This window comes from Drosophila eugracilis, unplaced genomic scaffold, assembly GCF_018153835.1.
Source record: "Drosophila eugracilis isolate 14026-0451.02 unplaced genomic scaffold, ASM1815383v1 contig_2088, whole genome shotgun sequence".
NCBI classification, from domain to species: Eukaryota; Metazoa; Arthropoda; class Insecta; order Diptera; family Drosophilidae; genus Drosophila; species Drosophila eugracilis.
In genome coordinates, this window is record NW_024572964.1 from 5,639,288 (window position 1) to 5,655,067 (window position 15,780).

General features: G+C 40.1%; 2 protein-coding genes across 2 annotated transcripts; both read right to left on the reverse strand.

Moving 5' to 3' along the window:
• Nucleotides 1-579: 579 nt before the first annotated feature.
• Nucleotides 580-2,725, reverse strand: LOC108107519. The gene is made up of 2 exons (XM_017215060.1): nucleotides 1,828-2,725; nucleotides 580-1,758 (listed from the first exon to the last, which is right to left on the reverse strand). The coding sequence occupies exons 1-2, from the start codon at nucleotides 2,723-2,725 to the stop codon at nucleotides 866-868; spliced, it is 1,791 nt and encodes a 596-aa protein (XP_017070549.1). The 3' UTR covers nucleotides 580-865.
• Nucleotides 2,726-7,368: 4,643 nt separating this feature from the next.
• Nucleotides 7,369-14,445, reverse strand: LOC108107624 (fatty acyl-CoA reductase wat). The gene is made up of 11 exons (XM_017215193.1): nucleotides 14,377-14,445; nucleotides 13,957-14,315; nucleotides 13,716-13,844; nucleotides 12,079-12,198; nucleotides 11,516-11,614; nucleotides 11,238-11,394; nucleotides 9,857-10,046; nucleotides 9,290-9,433; nucleotides 8,743-8,862; nucleotides 7,685-7,948; nucleotides 7,369-7,510 (listed from the first exon to the last, which is right to left on the reverse strand). The coding sequence occupies exons 1-11, from the start codon at nucleotides 14,396-14,398 to the stop codon at nucleotides 7,399-7,401; spliced, it is 1,716 nt and encodes a 571-aa protein (XP_017070682.1). The 5' UTR covers nucleotides 14,399-14,445; the 3' UTR covers nucleotides 7,369-7,398.
• Between the last annotated feature and the right edge of the window lie 1,335 nt (nucleotides 14,446-15,780).

A 15,780-nucleotide genomic window follows, 5' to 3' on the forward strand; every position in this document is an offset into this window, starting at 1 on the left:
GCTCTGGGAGTTTTGGGAGTTTCTCTGGGACCTGGGACCTGCACTAGTAAACATGGCGAGACGGTCTTGTTAAACAAGCCAGCAACAAGAACAACGCAACACAAAACAATAAATCGAGCAGGGAGAAAGTCAAGGAGAAGGCGCTCTCATAAACAATGTAATAATAAGGCCAACATTGTGCGAGAACTTGGCTTCGACTTGAGCGCCCCGCCTCCCTCATTCGTATAAATCTTGCTTAAAGCCCGGGGATTCCTCTAATTGCTGGCCATTAGAAAAATGTTAATTGTCATTAAACTGGGTTGCCCAGCCCATTTCCCAGGGATAACCATTAGGGAAAGAAGGGCATTAATAAACCCAAACGGAAGTTAGCTGGATATTGATGAAGCGTATAATAAAATTAACACTCTTTGGTGTCCTTTTTCTGTCAGTATAGACAACTTCCCAGTCCAGCTGAACAATTCGAATTCGAATTCAATTAAGTTCGTTGAAATTATTTTTCCATTTTCATTTTACAACCATTTTTTTTTTGTTTAATTTTGCAAAGCTCACTCAGTGTGACAGGATAATAAGCTGGTTGAACTGTCATGAACATTTTTAATTAAATTCAATATCCAAGATCTTTGTTCTGTCGCTTTTTTGTTTGTCTTTCTATGATGACAGGGTGGAGTAGAGGGGTGAGATTTGAATGCAAATAATTGCATAGGTTCTGAGTGCTGTAATGAGAAAAGATTGAACAAGTTTCGCTGGCAGTAAAATCAAATACTTTACAAGATAGCTTAAAATGTCTTAAGCTTCTTAATGAAAGCACTGGTAGGACATTCTGTAATAAATTAAATTTAAAAAAATTCTAAAAGCATAAAATTCTTTAAGTTTCAGTATCTATTCCAGGCAGATTGGTTCCAAACAGTTTGTTGCACACTAGCTCGGCCAAATTGTGGCGTGCAATCTTCTTGGATGTTCCGCTAGCTTTAAACTCCTGGTCATCGACATTCATTCCCATATTGAATATAATAGTATGCTGACAGACAGTAGGTCCCAAAAACTTGTAAGAAGAGTTAGGGCGCATATGGTGGAGAATAGCGCAGGGATGCATGGTCTTCCATTTGCTGGGCAATTCTGTGCGTAAAAGCGGCTTTTGTTGAAAACCATTTAGGCCACACTGCATATCACTAAGTAAAGCTGTATTATTGAAACCTTCATTCTGCCACTCCTTAAAAAGTTTGTAAAGGGCGTATGAGGCCAGTTGCTTCATGGGTAGAGAATCTTTACCGTCATTAATTTTCTCTATAAAAATATCACGTAAGCCCTTCTCGGAGGCCGCATTTCTGGCGGACAATTTTGAAGGGCCCTGTCCAACATATTCCTTTGAGTTGATAATCATAGAAGCCTTGAATTGTTCTTCGTGGTCGCGTTTAACGGATGTGTTGTAAATAATCACACCGTTCAATTCATTTAGTATCGTAAGGGCATTCTTGGGTATCAATGTCTTGCACAAATAGTGGTTCAGATTGCTCTTCGACTGCCGGCGGCGATCTGAATCCTTCTTTCGGTTCCTGAAGATTGCCTTGAATGGGATTTTGCTATTTTCGTTTTCCGTGGAAGTGGTGTTATCAGAGAAGATGGAGTCAAGATCCTCTTCGGTAATATCTAGAAAAGGTTCTTCGCCGCAGTCCTCCTCCGTTTCCTCCGATGATACAGGATTACATTTTGGGATAGGAACATCTTGATTCTCGATAGCATTCTCAAGGGGCATGGTATCTGCAACATTATATTATGTAATATTGCTGAAATACAAGTTTAAATTTCGGATGTGAACATTAAACTTACTTGCTGTTGAATCCAAAACCAAGCCTTGGTTTTCTTTCTGTGCACTATTTTTCTCATTCTCATCTAGGGCCGAGATAGTCTTGGCTGGCTCACGATCTTTATCATTATTCTCACCTGGAGTCAGAGTTGGTAGATCAGAGGGAATTGTACGGTCCTCATTTTCTTGTGGAAGTACAGCAGTAACAAAAGCTTCTTCAGTCTCCATCAGCGACCAAGTCGATGGCTCCAATTTGGGTGTTTTCAAAACTAAGCTTTGGTTCTCTCCCTGGGAACTATTGTTCTCTATGGCCAATATAGTCTTGGTTGGCTCGGGATCTACATCATTATTGACACATGGGATCAGAGCCGGTGGATCAGATGGAAGTGTACGCTCCTCAAAGTCTCGTGGAAGTTCAGCAGGAACAGCCGCTTCTTCATACTCCATCAGCGACCCAGTCAATGGCTCCAATTTGGGTGTTACCAAAACCAAGACTTGGTTATCTCCTTGAGAACTATTTTTCTCCTCTGCATCTATGGCCAAGATAGTCTTAGCTGGATCATTATGCACACCTGCGGTCAAAGCTGGTGGATCTGAAGGAACTTTACGGTTCTCAATGCGTCGTGGAAGTTCAGCAGAAACAGAAGTTTTTCCATTCTCCACAAGCGACTCAATCGATGGCTCAAAATTGGGTGCTTCCAAAACCAAGCCGTGCTTTTCTGCCTGGGCATCTATTGCCAAGATAGTCTCTGCTGACTCAAGATCCATATCAATATTCTCAACTGGGGAGAGAGCTGGTGGCTTAGAAGGCACTGCAGAGTCCTCAAAGTCTCGTGGAGGTTCATCAGCCACAACCGCTTCTTCATTATCCATCAGCGACCCAATCGATAGCACTAATTTGGTTGTTTTCGGATTTTCCATCTTATTTAAAGGATAATTTGATCCACAAGATCGCTTCATTCTTAGTCTTACTTAGTCTCTTTGTTACGAATTATTTTTTTTCTTATGTCAAAAAAATCTTGCAGAATTAGTATGACCTTGGAAATTATCGATTACATCGATACATCAAGTTTTTGGTACGTTCACACTAAGAAGATATCGAAATAAACTTATTTTTTCAGAATGCCCTTGATGTTGTGCTTAAGGCAAAGTTAATTGATATTGAAACTATGAGACTATAAAAGATAAAAATCAACTATTGCTTAAGCAGATTAGTGAGAGTCATAATAGCTTAAAATTAGCTAGTCAAATCGATTGGCAAAATGGGATATTTAACAGCACTTCCACCATCGAGCCCAATTGGAACAGCTTTTATTTTAAACGATTCCATCACCTGGGGCACTTTTTACACTTCAAATGGTCAAGCAGATCGATAGAGCACAACCCTTTCCCTTTCGCTGAACCCGTTGTCCCCTATCGTTTATCATTTGGCGAACCACTCGATGGACTCATAGTTCACGTGACCCGAAGGCGAGGGGATACAAGGCTTGGAATGGGGATAAAATTGTTGGCGTGGCCATAATTGCTAAGCGTCTATAAAGTTGCCCTTGGTGTATTATGGCCCACAACAAGTTGGGCTGCACTTTTGGTTCATGCACTTGCCAAAGGCCAAAAAGTCAGCAACGTGTTGGGTCTACCACAAAAACAAGAGCTGGCACCCAAAAAACACGGCGCAAAATTCAACTAAAATAGAAGCGTTAAAATATTGCCAACATTTCCGCGCTTTTAGAAAAGAAAAACCAACGAAAAAAAAGGAATGGGGAAAAGTTAGGACGGTTGCCTTTGGACCAAGAGAGCAGCTGATTCTGGCCAAAGCTTTTACATTGGTGACTTGGAGCGGAAATTATGTAAATTTAAGTGTTGGCCGCTGCTACTCCGCCCCACACACCAACGCCCACCGCTCGTTTTTGAGCAATGAAAACATGAAAGCAAAAATCCACACAGCGAAAAAAAAGAAAACGCTGAAAAGATGCCAACAAATAACCAATAAAAAGCAACAAGCAACGAGCCAGTTTGCGGGGGTGTGAGAGGGCGAAGGAAAAACAGCGTGAAGTTGTGCTTGGGAAAATTCCCACATTTGGTTTGGAGTTGAGTTTTCCCTTGTTTTTCCAGGTCCTCGGCCTGGGCCTGGGCAACAAAGTTTTCGTAATTGTTTTTGCATTTTGCGGCGCTCACATTCGATGGGCGGAGTAGAGAGGAGGGGCCCAAATGTGTCCTTTGGTGTATTAAAAAGTTTTCCAGTTTTTTTTTTAGAGAGGGCGAGGCGGAGCTGGCCAAACATTCGCTGCCGTTTGGGTCCTGGTCCATTGCCCATTAACATTTTATATGCAATTATGATTATTTTACCATTGTGCATTTGCGGTAATCTTTGGGGAGCAAACGTTGGAAGTTGAGTTGGCCGGGCAAACGGAGAATTTAATGGGCTTCAAAAACGGAACAGACTGGACTGGCTGGCAGTTTGAAACGGGGCTAAAAGGTATAGATATGGCAGCCCAATCGATAATGTTTGAGTGGGTGGAATCGCATTTAAGCCACATGTTGCAGAAAGCTAATTGAAAAGGCGCAAAGGTAATTGCATTATGCCTTAATTGAAATCATAAAGTTTTGGTTTTTGGCCAGAAGTTGGTCAATGCTATTAGCCTCGTGATGATTTCTGGAACTTAAAACTGCATATATAGAAAGTAATATTTTCAAACGAGTATTTGTAGTTCTCTAGAAACTATAAACCAAACTTTATTACCACATAAATCTAATTTAAGTCCTCTTTAATATGATTTTAACTCGACCAATGGGTCAACATATTTCATTTTCGGTCATCATTCTGTAGGACCTGTTCATCACCTGGGCGAAACATGTACAGGAACTTTCTCCTTTCCTATTTCTTTGCCTCAAACCTAAGTTACATATGCAGAAGCCCAACAAAGTCGGTGCTGTACCTGTCCTTTGGGCCAACCTGAGTGACTGCAACCAGCAGCCATTCTGTGGTCATTAGCCCAAACCAAACTTGACTTCTACTCTGGACTGAGATTTTCTGCAGAATTTGCAAAAAAAAGGAGAGTACAAGAAGAAACAGACGAGAGGAGAATGTGAAGGGGTCAAAATATATCCACAAAATGCGACGGCGACACAAATCTTCTTTATTGCTTGCTACGTTTTGCATGCACAGACTGACCTGTAACACTGAGAAAAATAGTGTAGAAGCAATTACTAAATAATCAAAAAAATGTTAATGAGTTTAATAGTTGGAAATATCTTTAAATCTTTTTTAATAAAATAAATAAACAACTTCTTATAGCTTTATTCCTAAAAATTAATTCTTAGTAAAATTTCTTTTTAGTGTCTGTATTTCCCTCCGTGAGTATGGGTGCCCTGCCTTTGTCTGCGTTTGGACTTTGACAAGAGGACATTAGGCTGGGCTCTGAACAAACAACTAATGGCCTTTCGAGGGCATTTTTCCTGGTCACAGGTGCTCGGGCTTACCTTCAGCCAGGTTGTTTTAAATTAAAAATCTATACGAACGTAAAAATACATAGAACGAGCGAGCAACATGCTAAATATTCCTTACATGCTTGTTCTGAATTTTTGTGATTTATGCTTGGTTTCCATTCAATAATTTTATTGGTTTTGTACGAGTTTTAGAGCTGATTTTGCTACTGCTGCTGCTGGCGGTGGTAGTGGAATATTACTCACATGCCACAATGCCCGGACAGCGCAGCTCTGTGTCCACATGAGCGGATATTCTCTAATGTTGACTTGATTATCAACAGTCGCTGCACATCTTGCATGCTCGCATCTGATGCTGCATGTTGCAGCTGGCAGTTGACAGCTGATGATGTTGCACATTTCCCACTGGTCGGTGAGTTTTCAGCTACCCCCCCTAAACACAGTCCAAATCTCGTTGGTTGGCATGACCAGACTAATTATGCATAGCTGGTAGCGAAGCTTGGGTATTAAAACTGATATGGTATTTCTTGTGGAAAAAGTATTCATTGCGATTGTGCTTTGAACATGTCATGAAAGGAGAGTTTATGTTTAAGCCTGCCAATTTAGTCAATTAAGAACTTTAAATTAGCTCAATTAGCAATATTATATGTCCTGCCTTCGCTTACACATCCTTTAAGGATCCTCCTGATGCACTTCTGATAATTTTTAAGTATTTTTCGGGGCTCCCCTTCAGCACCTTCCTTATCAGGAGGCACAGACTGCGAACTGGATGCCGCACTATCAGGTAGCTGGGGCAACTCTGTGCAGCCAAGTGGTAAAAAGTATTCACATTAATTCAAGCAAAAATAAATTATAAAGGCAAAGGGCCTGAATGCCCCCAACCCCCCTTCTCGTTGTCGGCGACTTTTCGCTGCGTTGTGCATTTTATGACGTTTAATGTGTTTCTGCTGTCAGAGGCAGAAGCTGCAGTCGCTGCCGGCGTCGACGTAGATGCAACTTTTAAGTTATTTTCTTTTTTTTTTGTTGTTTGTTCTGGCGCGTTGAGTGCATTTTGTTGATTTATAATAAAATAATGTAAAAATATTACACAATAATGAATGCGCCGCCAAGCCCTTCTCGCTTTCTCTCACTAGATTCCCGCACTCTGCCTGCCCTGTCCCTTTCTTTGTCCTTCTTTTTCGGGATGAAATATGAAAGAAGGAAATGCTCGAGGTGAAAAAAAGTTTCAGCCAAGAATATGAAATATGCGAGAAATAAAACTTTTAACTAAAATTATATATGTATAGAGCGTGCAGCGTACATATAGCCACTTACATATGTTGCTTATGGTAGGTGTGTCTGTTTGTATTTGTCATGTTGTTTACGTTCACTTCTTAACCATATTTCTTTCATGCGAAGGTAGACGAAGCGGTTTGTTACTGGTAGAATACCCTGAAGATGTGTGATTGGTTTTTAGTAAATAAGAAATTTACTTAACTTTGATTTTATTTCTTAATTCGATATTTTATTTCCATTTTTCAGGAAATCAGTTTAAGTAAAACCTAAAAATTCAGTTGAGTTTCCAGAAAACCTTTGCTTTGATGGGATCCCTTATTTTCCATTTTAAATATTAATATTATATTACTTAAATTCCTTTATTTTATTTTCTATAAAATCGTATATTTCCCTCAGCTGAATAACCTTCCTTTCCTAAACCTTTTTCCGTTAGAGTATCTAGCAACTTCACCCGCAAGGATTCCTAAACTTTCCCGCACTCAAAGTCAACATATATAGCTCACATTTTGATGCGCTTCGAGATCGTGGCGTCCTTGCAACTTTATCGCGCCAGAAATTGCATCATATTTCACGGACCTCAGCGTGACAAGAAAATTCATACATATAGTATATATATGTAAGATATTTTCTTACATACAGCAGAGAATAAAAGTTCGGGAAAGGTAACTTTACTCACCTGGCACCATGAGGGGGCCAACTAAGACGTCTGTCAGCGCGAAAAAAGAGGAAGCGAACGAGCAAGGGAAAAAAGTTGTCAAAAGTTTCATGCCACACGGCGTATGAGTAATGCCAGACAACAGTCAGATATACTTTAAGAATCGCACAAATTTATTAAGAACCCACGCGTTTGATTATAATTTGTAATGGCTGCCCGCTTAGAGCGCAATCTTTGGCATAATTTTGAAAATCCTGAGATAAACTTTGAGCATGCACATAATTAATGAAAGACCAAATGTCGTCTTCAGCAGCGTGTGCAAGAGGAGCATCCTGAACGAGTCCAGTTACAGATGCATTTAAGGAACAGCAGGAGCAGTAAGAGCATCAGGAGTAGAAGGAGCAGCATGCAAAAAGGGAGTAAACAAAGTGTAATTAAAAACTACTTAGCAAAGGACGAAGGACCCCGCCTGCCTGCTTTCTGCCCTCCTGCCGAGTCAGACCCACCTGCGATAAATAGTTTTGCGCTGCTGTAATTTATTATCGTTAGCGCTATCCTTGAAGAAGTAGCGCCTGATGCCGCTGAGGTATGAGCGGAAATATTCGCTCCAATTAATCGTTGCAATGTTGAACTGCAGCACCGAACGCTCCTCACGCGGCAGCAGCTCGTTCAATTCGTCAATGTTGCTATGGGCAAAGTTCCACTCCTTCAATCCGAACCAAGCCATCATGTCGATTATGCGGGAGATCTTTCTGTATGCCTTCACATAGCTGCAGAAAGGGAAAAACGTGGGATTACAAGGCATTTTATATGAGAAATTGGGTTCTATAACATAATTTGACATTTATAAAATATATCAAATTGATTTAACTAATAATTTCTCTCTATGTACAAATGCCAGAAGTGACAGAGGAGGCACTGAGGGATACCAAGGATGCAGAGATTGTTGTCAATATGTTTGCTAATTGGGTTGGGCTCCAGTGAGGCTATATACTCTGGCTTTGGTCCACCTACATAAATAAATGGCAAATGCTGAGGCTAATGCGCTCTAATTGCAATTTGTTAAATATTACGTATACGTATAGGAACTAAGAAGCTTGCCAAGAGGGTTAAAAGTACGGAAGCAACGAACATTATGTACACTAATTATCTTTTTAAGAAAATAAAGTATTTTGTTACTTTTAGATGTAAGCTTATATGAACTTCCTAAAAATGAAGAGCTTTTCAGGTCTTTTAGCTGCATTTTTAATTGCTAAAAATAGGAAACTTGCTTTTACAAAATATATATATTTTCATTTGCTTATGGAATTTTCCCAACTTAATCTCCCTTGATTGCTTCTTTATCCTTAACAAATTCGATGTCAAAAAATAAGCCCCCGTTGGATACCCTGAACAGGTCATTCGATTGCCTTTCCATGTACCATTTAAAATCCATTCAATGTAGCCAACACCCCCAAAAAACCCACACACCAATACAATGCCAACTTGGTGAACATATTCTCAATAGGAAGGGGTTAGGGTAGGTTGTGTGAGAGCAGCTGAATCGATGTGTGAGTGTACTTACATGCGCTTTTGTCCGGTGACCATGGCAATTAAATCTAAAATATAAGCTGGGATATTGTGCAAGAAAAATGCAATTGCACAATGCAGAGGCTTCGATGGTATTATAACGTACGAGAAGCACCTGTGACAATAATGCGGTCGATCGAAGGATATATACATTCGATAGCATTTGGTAGGGGGTCATGGATATAGCGATTCCAGCGATTCCAACGATTTCGTGCGGCATTTGGGTTCGATTTGGTTTAGTTGGCGCAATCCCCCAGTTCGTGTTGTGTTTTCAGTTTGTGTACGGTGGTTTTAACATTGTTTGAGAGGAGTTTTTTTTTTGTTTTTTGTTTGGAATTTTGTTCAGGTTTCGTTGTTTCAAGGTATTAGCACGGCATAGATATATTTTCCATTCACAAAAATTCGGCAATATTTAAGCGTTGGATTAGACATCCATACGGTAGCCGAACGAGAAACGAGGTGGTAAAAATTCAATAAAAAATATTTAGTTTGATACCACAGAGATAGGATGGCAGAGTGGTGCGTGTTTGTGTTAAACTCACCAAAGCGCCTTGTCGAAAGGTTCGTGAAATCCTTTCCGCGACAGATGCATATATTGGCCCCAGGTTATATTGTTCACGTCGGACACGTAGTTGTAAACGGGCAGCTCGGATTTGCCATCTGATTTATTTTCACGGATCTTAAATCTGACGGGGGAAAAATATGGTAAAAAAATATAATAAAAATATTTTAGAGTTGCTGCTGTATCAAAGCAGGATTATTATTACAAAAAAGATAATAAAATATGTACAAGAAAGCTAGATAAATATTCGTTAAGCCTCATCTAAATGCTTTTATTAATGAATTTAAAAATACTTTAAAATTAAAATAAAATCCCCAAAGTTGCATCATCCACACTATCTCTTTTGACCTTTGCCCTTCTTAATTTCTCTGCTCTTGGTATTTACAAAATTTCACCTTCTTCCTGCCGTTTGCAAACAACCAAAACTGCTATCAGCTTGCGGTGGAACTCTTTACAACTTTTACACATCCTCTGGCACCGCTTCAGCAGGATGTGCTCAGCTTCTCTATATATAAATATATGTGAGTGTGTGTGCTTGTGGACTAACCTTCGGGATATGTCCCAGGCGGTTGCTATCATGGCATTCACCACATAATCGGCGGGCACCATATTCGCCTTGCAGCTGGCCGTGCCGTAAATGCAACGGACGAGTCCCCGGGCAGACCAAGTGCATAAACCTGATGGCCCGTACAAATTATCAGTCCAGCCGGGAAATGGATCCTTGTACGTTGACATTACTGCGAATAAATAAGAATTAATGGCTGCTTTGTTCTGGATTCTCGGCCATAGAATCGCAGACATTGGCGAAGGATTTTTTCGCTCTGGCGACTGCGGGTGTATCCTTGTTGATTTTAGCCAACGTCAAAGCGATAATGGTTGCAACCACTCTCTGCTACCAATCGCCCCTCCCCCGCCAACTCATTCCGAACTTCTCATTCCATTTGCCATTTCCTAACTGATATGCCTGAGTCCCATATGTGAGTTTTGGAGTTGATTTTTCCCCGATCTTCTCTTTGATATTGAAGTTAATACGTTAAGATGGGAAATTATATTTTAAGAATATTTTAAATATTATTTCTGCTTCCTTTTCTTAAAATCTCAGTTTAAGGTTAAGAACTCTTACTAAAATAAAAGTTTGCTGTAGTTTTAACTTAAACTCAAATGTTAATAAAGTAATTCTTTAACCTATTGTAAAATTCAACAAATTTAATCAACTTTATATCAAGTTAGGGCATTTTAATATCAACCAGATCAACCGAAAATTGTCTTTTCCCATTGCCATTCTCGTTTGCACAGGCAGCTTAGGTTGCAGCTGCATGAGGACGATGCTTTGGCATTTTTGTGTTAAAATAAATGAAAATTTGTTTGTGCTTTGTTCCTCGAGAGCTTCGGCAGCCAGAATCTCCATTCCCATCCACCAACCACCAGTCTCCTCCCCTCCCCTGAGCACTGAGACGATGCGAAAACCAAGTCAGCCATCCTCTGACTTTTTGTTACGTTTCGTTCGTTACGTTACGTTGCGTTTTGTTGCTGCAGCAGCACAAACAAAGAAGCAAACAAAATCACACAAAAAAAAAAAAGATACAAAAACGAACCCGAAATATAAAAACTTTTTCCACATGCATTTTATCTGGTAAACCCTGAGAATCCCCCTCCCCACCATATCTCCTGCTATGGAATGAAGACAACTCTGTTGGCCATTTTTCACAAAATTTTAAATATTCCTTTTTTGCCAAACGGAGATCCTCCAGGGGATCTATCCAAGCAAGGAGCAGAAAATGTTTCTTGTGTGTTTTTTGTTTACACATTACCTGCCCCTGGGCATTTGTGCTAATTATCTGACAATTAGTTTGTTAAGTCAAGTCTGCAACCGCAATAAATATTTCATGCAACAGCCCAGCCCAACCAACCAATCCCAACCATCTCACCTATGGGCGGTCGAAAGATGCCTGCCGGCATGTGGAATGCCCGATGATTTACCAGATTCTCGGCACACTTCTTGGTCATTGTGTAGGTGTTGGGCATCTGGCCAATTAGACAGTGCCGCATCTTCTCCAGCGTTTCGTCGTCGAAAGTGCGATAAATCTGCAAAAAAAATGTTTGTGCGGAGGAAAAACAAATTCCAATTTAAGTTAACTGTCATATTGCATATCAAATATGATATTCACAAACTATTTTTATACATTTTTATGTAAGCATTACCAACCTGCATGATTTTTTCGTAGCCAATTTCGTTCTCGTACACTTGTTCCTTGATGAATTTGCGATTGCAGTTGCAGTAGAGTGTTGAAATGTGCACGAAGGACTATGGGTACCCACGTGGGAGAATGGAAATTGTGAACGGCGAACATCAAAATCGGTAGGGAAACACGCATGTCGAATGTTGATTGAATTGTGTTGGAAATTGTTTGCCCGCCAACGCCGTAAAATATGCAACATTCAAATAAGTTTCGGGGGGAAAATGGGGAAAATTTGCGTTGAAAAAGAGAGAAAACAGTTCGTCAATATTACAATTCATACTCAAATATTTTCGCATGCATTCAGACATGGGAATTATGTATTTTGGTTACTTAAAAGCGCGATATGTGAATATTTAACTTTTATTTCATCGTTGTTTATTTTCACTAATGGAATTGCGGCCAATGCCAGGCATGATAAGTGGGTGGCATATAATGTCAGTGGGTGGTTTTAATCGGCTTTAAATGTATATGCAGCGGTGAATGACAATTTGTTGACTGTTGATATTTTGGTTGATTTTCCAAGCCTTACCTTTAACTGCTTCATTTCCATGGCCAAGTCGAGTATCTTTTTCGTGCCCAGGACATTAATGTCAATAGCGTCACTCAGTTTCTCATTGAATTTCACCGAAGCCACAACATTGAAGACAATCTACAGGCGAAGAAGATAAACCAGACCCGTGAATTGTAATGCATATTAAAAATGAAAAGAACAAAAAGACGAGGGCCCAGTAACAGAGAGAATCTCATGCAAAATGCACAAGAGATGTGCATGCAAAACAGCAGCAGTCAGTGATGGCAAGGCAGTAGTACTTTTTCAATAGATACATTTTACGAAAAGGGATTTAGGTACACTGTATTCTTAAGGCCATGTACTTTTCCTAGTATTTAATTAGGATTTTTATAGTAATATTACTTCTTCAAGACTTCATCCCTTTCTCCATACTAACTTTAAGTTAGTTTTCAATACTTTTGTTTAAATATTAACTTATGTCGGTAATAAAATCTGTAATCTATCTCAAAACTGTACCTCCTCCATCACTGCCAACCGCTTAGACAGCGCTCTACTGGGAAATGTTTGGCCTGCGTTCTATGATAACCTCAAAGTCAGCACACAAAATGCAGAAAAAGATGCTGTGGCAGATGGCAGCAGGCCCTGTCCATAGGACGCGGTGGCGGGAATTCTGCAGTGCCACGCGTGCATTGAACATCGACAACAAAGCAATTTCAGCTTAAAACAGTGCTAGCGGACTCTAAGCAGACCGTCCAGGCCTGAGTGACTTGTATGCAAAATGTTTTTCCCAAACAGAGGAAGAGAGAGAGAGAGAGGAAAATAAAAACGACCAACGGATATGGAAGCGGATAGGGATGCGGATGCGGATGCGGATGCGCCCGGATGGCAGGACAATGGCTCGCGCATGCCAAGCACTTGAAGCATGCACAGGAATTTTCATTTATTTATATATTGTGTTTTATAACCAACCAGCAGGAGGAGCAACACAGCAATACCGCCAGGATGCCTCTACACATTTTCACAGTTTTACGTGGCGGCGGGTTTTTTCAATTTTTGTTGAAAAGTAAAATATATACATATATATATATTTATATATAGATGCCCATGCATACATATCGTTTGCCTCTTGTGATCAGCAAAACAAAGCAAAAAATGTAAAAATAAACTGGGCGAGAAACGAAAGAAATAAACTGACTGCCTGGCTGGTGTTGTCGTAAACATTGCGCCTGCCTTTGGCATGCAACGTTTTACGTATACGTAATGCAGAAACTAAGGTGTAGAGAGGGAGGTTACGATACACGTTGGAAAATGTTAGCAAATTATTAGATTTACGTTTTAGTAGTATTTATACATAAAGCCCTTGGAAATTCCTAAAATTTTTAGGTACATTTTGTCTTTAAAAATAAGTTCCTTCGACCAAATATTTTTCACAGTGCACATAGATACGGAACAGACAGGAATCGAGGGAGCCATCCAGATAGGCAAACACAACAAAGGCCCATGAAAAGTTTCTCACACAAAAAGTCCATTGATTGAATTGCCAACCGAGGAGTGGTTGAGTTGGACGTGGACGTGGATGTGGATAAGGACGAGGAACAGGTGATTGGGGGGTGGGAGGAAAGACAGTTGGTGGAACATCAACAGAACTTACTCACCTGGACCTCAGACGAGAGCATTGCTCGGTCGGCGGAATCAATGTCCAGGTCGATGGCACTGTAATCAGCGCGTATCGGATGCACCTTCTCCAACAATTGCGGTGACTCCTCGCGCATCCTATTGAATATCTGTTACGGGATAGGTAATGGGTATTGGGCGGTTGGCATTTTATCCGACATTGTCCTTGCCAGCATGGAGCATGAGAACTGACAGGCTCCCGCATCCTGTCCTGACACTTACCGATTCATTGAAAAACCCCTGCAAGCGCTCCTGCACGCTCATGTTGTCCTTGCTGCGTATCAGCATGTAAATTTTACGCAATCCAAACGAGCGAAGCAATTTCTCTGTTAACACTTTGCCCACGAAACCCGTACCGCCCGTAATGAGTACAGTGGCATTGCTATAGAAATCCGTAACCGGTGTAGCACTGACACTGCTAGTGAACTGGGTACCACTCCCATCAACGCTGTTTGTTCTTGTACTGGAGCTCGCCTCCTGGAAGAGCTGCTCCTCCTCGTCCTCCTCAACTTCATGGCCACTGGCACAGCCATTGCTGCTGCGTCGCGATGAGCTGGTTGAGGAGAAGGCCTTGCGAGTAGCTTTTTGGGTTTTAATAAAGAATATTATTTTTTATCTATCTTAACTACTAACTTAACCTACTTTTAGGATTTCCTTCATGCATATTTGAAAATAGTTTTGCTTATCCAAAAATCGAACCGTCCACTTCAAGGGTAAAAAGCACATTGACAAGTTTTCAATTTCAATGCGACTAAAAACTGGGATTTTAATCAATAAACGGCAGACATGTATCGAAAAGATTTTCCCACCGCAAGTCAATTATTTTAATATGAAGTACACACGATATATATCCCTTCTAACCCAATTATACTATATCTATTTGTGTGTACAACAACCCCTTGCACTTTTTCCAACAAAAATATATAATATATATAAAGCATGAAATGTGGACTGCGGGGCATGGCTGACATTGTGGTTGCATTTGACCTGATGACCTGGCCCGCCGGATGTCTGGCGATGGGGAGACGGTGGATCATTCTGCTCTTTCACTCTCTTTCCATTCTGCTTGTTGAGCCATTTTAAACAATGTTAATTATTCAATTATCAACAGCCAATGCGGCCATGTCCATGTGACCATGTGTCCTTCTAACTGACGGTGTGTGTTTGAGTGTGAGTGTGCGTGGTCCTGTCTGTGTTTGTGTGTGTGTGTGTGTGTGTGCGTGAACGTATCCTCCGTCACAGTTGGTCTTTGCTCGTCGCGTGACATAGTGCACGGCATATGTTGTTTGATTGCAAGCCAAAAATGAGGCGCAACTTTAACATACACATATACAGTGAGAGAAAAGATGATGATCTTATGACATGTTAATATTTATTTGATCATCTTATTTACTAGTTAAAATATTATATGTTACATTAAGGTATTAAAAATCACCAATGTCAGCTTTCTTTGCAGACACTAGAAGAGTTAGACTTACCATTTCTGCTACTATGAACTGTAACTTATCTCCTTTTTCTCTCTGTGTACCCTGCTTACACACACATAACTGCATACCTCATTGCGTGACATAGTTGTGGTTGTTGCTGCAGCCGTCATATATTTGTGGCCAATTGTCAGTGTCCACATTCAGTCTACTATTGTTTGCCTGGGTATTAGGGGAAAACTGTTGGTCAAATGGAGGAGGGCAGGTTATGAAATGGACTTTAAATTTTAATTAGAAAAGAGCATTTGATCTATTTAAGTGGAATGTTAAAAATTTATGAAAAACATGTACATATTTTTATTCTATTTTTGTTAATATTATTCTTGTCCTTAATAAGTTATAAGTTTCTGGAGTTTAGTTTAGTCCGTAAAAAGGTTTAATTTGAATAGTCTAAAAAATTCGTGACTTTCTTTGTTTTTTAAGTATGTAAAAATGTAAAACAAAGCTCAGCTTAAGATCAATTTATTTTACCAAAACGGAGTGAAGTTTGTTTTTACCTAACTTAAGGCAAAGGAAGTTTCCTTTTTACACCACAAAAACTAACTTAAAGTAAAATCAGCAC